Here is an 8,828-nt window from a genome sequence, read left to right as displayed (position 1 = left end):
TTTCATAGCTTTCTTGCTCCTATCTTCTTTTCCTTTCTTCTTTTTGAGCAATGGACATTTGGGCTTGATATGTCCAGGTTTGTGACACTCATAACATACAATTTCTTCTTTTGAATCTTTAAAGTACTTATCCTTGGGAGTATGCTTTTTCAAGAATTTCTTGTATTTGCTTCCTCCTTTCTTGAAAGCTCTTTTAAATTTTCTTGCAAGCATAGCCATTTCATCATCATCTTCACTTGAAGCACTTGAGTTGTCACTTGAGTCAACTTTGAATGCAACTCCTTTCTTCTTATCTTCATCCTTGTTTGATTTGAGAGCAATGCTTTTCTTCTTCTTTTGCTCATTTTCAACTTCATCCTTCTTGTATACCATCTCATGTGCAATGAGAGAACCAATGAGTTCATCATAGGTGAATGTTTTGAAATCTTTGGTATCTTGGATAACTGTTGTCTTTGCTTCCCAAGACTTTGGAAGTGATCTAAGAATTTTCTTCACAAGTTCAGCTTCCTCAAATTTTTTACCAAGTGCTTTGAGAAGATTTACAAGATCAGTAAACCTTGTACTCATATCTGCAATTGATTCTCCTGGCCTCATTTCAAACAACTCATAATCTCGAATCAGAAGGTTTGCTTTGGACTCTTTAACAACATCAGTTCCTTCATAAGTCACTTCAAACTTATCCCAAATTTCCTTAGCAGATTGACATCCTGAAACACGATTGTATTCATTAAGGTCAAGTGAGCAATGCAAAATATTAATAGCTTTAGCATTTATAGAGATTTTCTTCCAATCATTGTCATCATATTCATCTTCATGTTTTGGAACTTTTGTAGTTCCAGTACCATTCTTTTGAGGAACATGTGGACCATTTTTAATAATTCTCCATGCATCAATATCTACAGATTGTATGAAATTTCTCATTCTTACTTTCCAAAATGAATAATTAGTGCCATTGAAAAGTGGTGGTCTAGTGATTGAGTAGCCTTCAACTAAAGGTGCAGGTATACCGGCAGTATTACTAGATGAACTAGCCATTATGGATCACTCTAAGGTTGTAATACCCTAAGCAAGAGAGTCAGGCTCTGATACCAATTTGTTGTCCCAAATATAGTCCAAGAGGGGGGTGAATTGGACTTTAACAATTTTTCGGCCCTTGCTTGTAGCCTAATGAAAAATTGTGGCTATGTTCAACTAAGTGTTTCTCTATATGTAATGAAAATAATATGAGCTTCAACAATGTGTTCCTAAGTTGCAATTTAACTCTCAATCAATGTATATGGCAATATCTAACAAGGCATGCACCATACAATATACAATTGATTTCTCAAGTCACTTAATATGTCCTCAAATATATCAACTCAATCTTATTCAAACAACATTCAATATCATGTATAGCAAGAAAAATTTAAATTGCACAAAATTAAGGAGGTAAAGGTTAGAGAGATCAAACACAATGATTTTTATAGTGGTTCGGCTTAACTAGCCTACATCCACTCTCTCAAAGAACCCTCTTTGAGTCTTGTCTCCACTATTTGCTCTTTTGAAGGCAAGAGACCAAAAGCCCTTTACAACACCAAGCTTTACCAAGGTAGCTTGAAACCTCTACAAGTGCTATCACAAGCACTTTCTCTCTCAAGCTTCAATAGGTGCTTGTACAACCTCTCTTGAATGCAATTTAATATTTCAACACTCACTCTTACTCAATACAAATCAAACTATAAAGAAGAGATGAGTTGATTTGCCAATGGAAGCTCAAAATCTTTAAAGCTCTTGAATGAAAGCAATAAATGAAAAATCAATGTTGGAGTTCAATTGTTAGCTTTCATCAAATTGTAAATGAAGTAGAGAAGGTGTATATATAGTCCCAAATTATTTTAGACCGTTTGAAACCCTTTTTGAACGTTATACACACGCCAAGACAAAATGGCGTTATTTTGTCCTTTTGTGCGAGTTGAGCTACTGGACGATTAGCAAACTAATAAAATTTTAGGAGCGATCAAGAACTGGTTAGCAAACTAATGTTTTTAGCAAACATATTAGCAAACCGAAAATTTTAGCAAACCAGTTAGGAAACTAAGTCAACAGCTGCATGTCTCAACTTGCAATGTAAAATGATTTAGACCTTTGAAAAATGTTTCAATGGTTGTGTTCAAGGTCATGATGAGAAAAAGTAATCAGAAAATAAATTTTCATTTTTGAGCTCCATATGACTAAATTCTCATCCATTCTTTTTCACAAAAAGGCCTAAGACTCTAACACTATACTCTTCATACCTTTTCTTTGAGTCTTGGCTTCCATAGTCTTTTTCTCATTTTGGATTTGTCTTGGAATGCCTTTGAGTATCTTTTCTTCTTAGATGCAACTTCAAAGGTTCTTTATGCATAAGACAAAGAATCTACACATCACTTAAAGGTTAAGTTAGATAGATTCTCTTTGAGTTTTGTTATCATCAAAATCAATGCTCATTTTGAGCTACACGGGGTCAACATTCATAATAATTATAGTATGATTGTTACTTAGTATTATAATCTATAATGACTAGGATAAATGTAATTATTTAAAAGTTAAAAATAATTAAAATAAAATAAAATTTTAAAATTAAATGTTGAAAAAATATAAAGGTAGAAATTGGTAGGATTTAACCAATTAAAATAAAAAGAAAAAACAGTAAAAAAATTGCCTTGTATTAGTACATAGTAATAAAATTAAAAAGGATAAAATTCATATTTTACTGTTCCTAAAAATAAAAAATTGCCTTGTATTAGTATATAGTAATAAAATTAGAGAGGATAAAATTAGTATTTTACTGTTCCTTAGGAACAGTAAAATTATTGTGTGTTTTGGTATAATATGATAATCATTTACCAAGCTGATTTTTCCAGGCACTTACATGACCTGCCACCGGATAGTTAATCCAATATTGATTTTCCTGCAGGCACACCTACATGAAATTGATGAACTGAGAACAATGTAATAAACTGTCACAAATTTCGTGGGAATCTTTGGTGGTTTTCTCCTTTCTCTGTCATTTCATCTCTTATCTAGTTTGTTGGCCTTCAGTGCTACTGCTAGAAGGTTGTAGACCATACTCACTGGTGACTCCACTGTACTCGCTACTGCCATGTTCTTGGCTTTCTAGCGCCATCTTCCTGAACTTCTTCAAGTCTTCCTTGTATTGGCTAGAACTATAGTCTAAGCCTCCATAAGAACCATATACCATGCTGTGCCCAGGTGTGATTCCATCACTTAAATCATCGAGGGACATATTCCCTATCAAAGCTTGAACTATCTGAATTATACAGAAATGGTAGAAAGGGTTATGATGCCTGCATGCAGTTTAATAAAAAAACTCTGGTTCTGAAGAAAGTCAGTTTGATCATAAGAATGATGACTTAGATCACATATTGAAATGTTCCTATATAACCCACTCACATGCACATTCCACATTCGATATGGTATTCAAAAAAATTCTATTAAAATTGCCATAATTTTAAATTATCATGATTTTAATAACGATCTATTTCGATTAGTGACCTGTATATGCGTGTGTTATATTTATTGGGAATAAAAAATCACATATAGAAATGGTCTTCAAATGCTTTGACAAAGCCTAAGAAGGAAATGCAACTAACTAGTTTTCTGGTGGAAACCGTACTCAAGGATAAGACCAAGACCATTCGATCTATACACCATTAATAAAGCAAAGGGACCTATGATCAAAACCAAAAACAGGATATTTAGCACCTATGGGATCACCTGGCTCATTTGAGGCCGAAGCCCTGCTGAAGGACATATACAAGCTGCAGCACATGAAATCATTCCAGTCATTTCACTGGAATCATAGTCCCCCTGTAATTTTGGATCAACAAGAGCATCATAGGTGCCTTCTTTCAAAGCTTGCTTGAGCAAAGGCCTTGCCTGAATATTCACAAAAATAATTATTATTTTCCATGGTAATCAAGCTTTGATTTTTCATCACCATCACCATAATTATTATTAGCCCTCAATGTGAACGTTCTGGACTTGATTCTTTAGCATCTGGTGGCTTAACACTTTAGAAAGCTTCCGTAAGAAACTAAAACAAAAAAATGATTGCATAAATACCAAAAGCAAGGAGAACCTCAAAATTATATAAGCTATCCTTCAAATACCCTCATTGTTTGCAATTTGCTACTACCATTTACTATTATAGACCACCGTTACCTTTTTCACCAAGTGTTGCCATATTCACCTAGCATATTGGTAGCACCACATATGCAGCTAATAAATCAGCAGAACACATGAATTCAGCACAGCTAAGGAGAATTTTATTAGTTAAAAAGTTTGGAATGAGTATGTACCCAATCAACTATGCTATCATCAAGGAAGGATTGAGTCCAATTAACAGGTTGACGCCCCGTAATCAACTCAAGAAGCACAACACCAAAGGAAAAGACATCTGATTTCTCAGTAAGCTTACCAGAAGAGGCATACTCTGGAGCCATATACCTGCAGTTGGGGAAGTTGCAAGAGAAGAACTAGTTCAAAATTTTCCTCATAATAGAAGAAAACTAATCATCAGCAAACGTGTATAAATTGTATCATATCATACCCAAAAGTTCCCATCACTCGGGTGGAGACATGAGTATCAGAATCCAAAGAATGCTTGGCAAGTCCAAAATCAGCAACCTTAACAAAAAAGATACATGTTGATTTATTACAAAGTATAATTTGATATTAAGGAAAATGAAATTGAAAAAAGTTAAACCATATAGTTTGAGATGGCAATCAGAAATGAATCCACAATTTTCACAACATTTCCAAAGATACATGTTAAGCATTAAAATTGTTGTTCCACCATCGTCATGAATTTTTTTTTTTTAATTTGTTGGCTCCATTAATGATAAAATCACATCCTCATAAACTTTAATAAAAAGGATATATGGAACATAAGATTTAGAGAAACATGGACTATGCATTACTTCTTATAAAGAAGGGAGGACAGAGGTAAATTAAGATTGTCCTCAATAACATATGATATTCAACTTCAACATATTTGGTAGATATTGAAGAGAAACCAAAACTATACTGAAAGATCATCAAGAATCATGTGAAGAAATCTTTTCTGTTTGCTTTATACCTTTGCTTCAAAGCTATCATCAAGAAGAATATTGGCTGCCTTGATATCTCGGTGTATGATCTTGGGCTGACCTGAAGATATGTACACCAAGAAATGTGAGTGATGCTCATAGACCCACAACTCAAATCCAAAAACTGAGTAAGGGGTATTAACTAAACATAACATGCTAAGGATGCTCACAGTCTTCATGCAAGTAAGCCAATCCTTTAGCTGAGCCTACGGCGACTTTCATTCTAGTTGACCAGTTCATACGTCTCTCCTTTCCTGTGAGGTCATTTATATATGGTAAGACAAGAATATCATATCCATAGCATCACAGATAGTTATATGACCGTACAAGTTGTAGACCCTATCATTCTCTTGTAACATATGCTTTGAACGTCTTGCAAATTTGCAATGATGACCTAGGTCAGCAGACTCCTAGCCTCTCCTACTAACCTAAGAGGTAACTCCAGCACATGATAATCATCAATTTTGTTACTCACTATCTCCTTCTCTCCCTCCCTCTTCCCTCTCTATCTGAAGTATGGTAGGGCTATTCAAAATTGGTCCATGGCTCACTAAAAAAATATCCCACGTACTGAAAAATGAAGCAAATTCTTATAATCAAACGTTGCTCAAGCAGTCATTCATTATATGAGAAACTTGTCCTTATTGATGCCTCTGGACTCACCATGTGATACATGAAGGAGATATGATGATAAAAAGCACTCACCATGTAGATGGAATTCCAAGGTGTTGTTTGGAATAAATTCATATACAAGCATCCTCTGGGCTCCAGTATTGCAGTATCCAACCAATGAAACAAGATGTCTGTGATGGATACGACTAATGATCTCAATCTCTGCCTGAAATTCACGTTCCCCCTGCCTACTCCCGGCTTTAAGCTGCTTAATTGCAACCACTTTACCATCGCGAAGGACTCCCTTATGAACATAACCAAAACCACCCTCACCAACAAGATTTGTATTGGAGAAACCATTAGTTGCCATTGCAAGTTCTTCATAAGAAAAGGTACCCTGCGAAAGTCGAAGAATGCCAGGAGATGGTTTCTCAGAGCCCAAACTGCCACTAGTCGAAGGAGTTTCATGGGAAACAGGACCAAGCACAGGTAACTGATTGGCCTTTGATGAGATTCCTGGGGGAGGGTGTTAGTGTATGTGCACTGCAGCCAATGTGTTAATTGCAAGTGTGATCACTTAATTCATGTATATATATATATACTTTATTCTTAATAAAAGGCTGCTTTATCTTTAATTATATCATTTAATTTAGCAATCTCCCACTTGAACTAAAGCCAATCACCCATGTATCTAATACCATAACCCTGCAGGTGGTGATCGTGTCTTTGTTGGGACAATGCCTTAGTAAGAGGATCTGCAAGATTTTCTTCAGTGTGGACCTTTTCTATCATTGCATCTTTACGCTCAATGATCTCTGTGATCAAATGGAATTTCCTAAGCACATGTTTGGATCGCTGATGAGGCCTTGGTTCCTTAGCTTGTGCTATGGCTCCATTGTTATCACAGTATAGAGTTACTGGATCAACAATGCTAGGAACCACACCAAGTTCAGTGATGAACTTTTTGATCCAAACAGCCTCTTTTGCTGCCTCAGATGCAGAGATGTACTCAGCTTTAGTTGTAGAATCTGCTGTAGTTTCCTGTTTGGAACTTTTCCAACTCAGCACCACCATTAAGTATGAAAATATAACCAGACTGGGATTTGCTATCATCTTTGTCAGATTGAAAGCTGGCATCGGAATACCCTTGAACTACCAGTTCACCATCTCCATAGACTAGAAACATATCTTTAGTCCTTCTCAAGTACTTAAGAATGTTCTTTTATCTTTGTCGATGACGTTCACCTGGATTAGCTTGGTATCTACTAGTTATGCTTAAAGCATAAGATACATATGGTCTTGTACATAGCATCGCATACATGATAGATCCAATAGCTGAGGCATAAGGGATCCTATCCATTTTCTCTTTCTCAATCTGTGTCTTAGGACACATATTTTTGGAAAGAGAAATACCATGCGATATAGGCAAGAACCCTCGTTTTGATTCTTCCATGTTAAACCGTTTTAACACTTTGTCTATGTACACGGATTGTGACAGACCAAGGAGCCTTCTGGATCTATCTCTATAGATTTTAATTCCCAAAATATAGGCTGCCTCTCCCAAATCCTTCATGGAGAATTTCTTGGATAACCATATCTTTACAGATTGGAGTAATGGCACATCATTTCCTATTAATAATATGTCATCTACATATAAAATAAGGAAAATGATTCCACTCCCACTAACCTTCTTGTAAACACAAGGTTCATCCACATTTTTAATGAAGTCAAACTCTTTGACTATTTCATCAAAATGGATGTTCCAACTTCGTGAAGCTTGCTTTAGTCCATAAATGGACTTTTGAAGCTTGCATACTTTGTTAGGAAATTCTTTGGATTCAAACCCCTCAGGTTGTGTCATGTACACATCCTCTTGCAAATTCCCATTTAGGAATGCGGTTTTGACATCCATTTTCCAAATTTCATAATCATAGTATGCAGCTATAGCAAGCAAAATCCTTATAGATTTTAGCATGGCTACTGGCGAGAAGGTTTCATCAAAGTCAATGCCTTGCCTTTGCCTGTAACCTTTAGCAACCAGCCTGGCTTTATATGTTTGTACATTGCCATCCATGTCAGTCTTTCTCTTAAAGACCCACTTACACCCAATGGGTTTTATCCCTTCAAGTAGTTCAACCAATGTCCATACTTGGTTGATGTACATGGAATCCATCTCAGATTTCATGGCTTCAAGCCATTTCACGGAGTCAATGTCACACATTGCTTCCTGAAAGTTAGTAGGTTCTTCTGGTAAGAATGACATGTCATTTTCAGCTTCTATTAAAAGATCCAATCTTGTAGGAGCATGATGTTTTCTACTAGACTTTCGAAGTTCCTGTGTTACTTGAGTTTCAGGCTGTGCATCTGATGCTACAGTCTCACTCATCGGTTCCATTTGGATGGTAATTTGTGGTTCTTGAATTTCTTCAAGATCTATTTTACTCCCACTGCTACCTTTGAGAACAAATTCCCTTTCAAGAAAGGTAGCATGCCTTGAGACAAACACTTTTTGCTCAGTTGGATGGTGGAAATAATATCCAATTGTTTGTTTTGGATATCCCACAAATTTGCATTTATCTGATTTAGAACCTAGCTTATCAGAAATTTGACGCTTCACATAAGCATCACATCCCCAAATCTTTATATGTGACAGTGAAGGTCTCTTGCCCATCCATATCTCATATGGTGTCTTTTCAATAGATTTGGATGGAACTCTATTCAGAAGGTATGCAGCAGTTTGTAGGGCATAGCCCCAAAAAGAAACTGGAAGGTCAACATTACTCATCATGGATCGCACCATATCTAATAGGGTTCGGTTCCTTCTTTCAGAAACACCATTATGTTGTGGCGTTCCAGGAGGTGTCAACTGGTGAAGAATCCCATTCTCCTTCAAATAATCTTGAAACTCCTGGCTTAAGTATTCTCCACCTCGATCAGATCGAAGTATTTTGATACTTTTTCCAATTTGTTTCTCCACTTCATTTCTGAATTCTTTGAAATTTTCAAAAGATTCAGATTTATATTTCATTAGATATACATGCCCATATCTCGAATAGTCATCAGTAAATGTAATGAAATATGTGTATC

The 8,828-nt window shown here is 35.9% G+C and overlaps 1 protein-coding gene across 1 annotated transcript; it reads right to left on the bottom strand.

Annotated features, from left to right (window-relative positions):
* Nucleotides 1–2,774: 2,774 nt before the first annotated feature.
* On the bottom strand, nt 2,775–6,242 carry LOC131181493 (proline-rich receptor-like protein kinase PERK15). Its single transcript, XM_058149867.1, is given in 7 exon segments — nt 2,775–3,289; nt 3,757–3,918; nt 4,341–4,488; nt 4,592–4,668; nt 5,120–5,190; nt 5,300–5,383; nt 5,835–6,242. Coding segments are annotated over 7 exon segments (1,167 nt in total). The 5' UTR covers nt 6,112–6,242; the 3' UTR covers nt 2,775–2,941.
* Nucleotides 6,243–8,828: the final 2,586 nt, after the last annotated feature.

The sequence above is a fragment of the Hevea brasiliensis genome, chromosome 1, assembly GCF_030052815.1.
Source record: "Hevea brasiliensis isolate MT/VB/25A 57/8 chromosome 1, ASM3005281v1, whole genome shotgun sequence".
In the NCBI taxonomy this organism is placed as follows: domain Eukaryota; kingdom Viridiplantae; phylum Streptophyta; class Magnoliopsida; order Malpighiales; family Euphorbiaceae; genus Hevea; species Hevea brasiliensis.
Note: the sequence above shows the minus strand (reverse complement) of the source record. Positions and strands in the feature narration are given on the sequence as shown.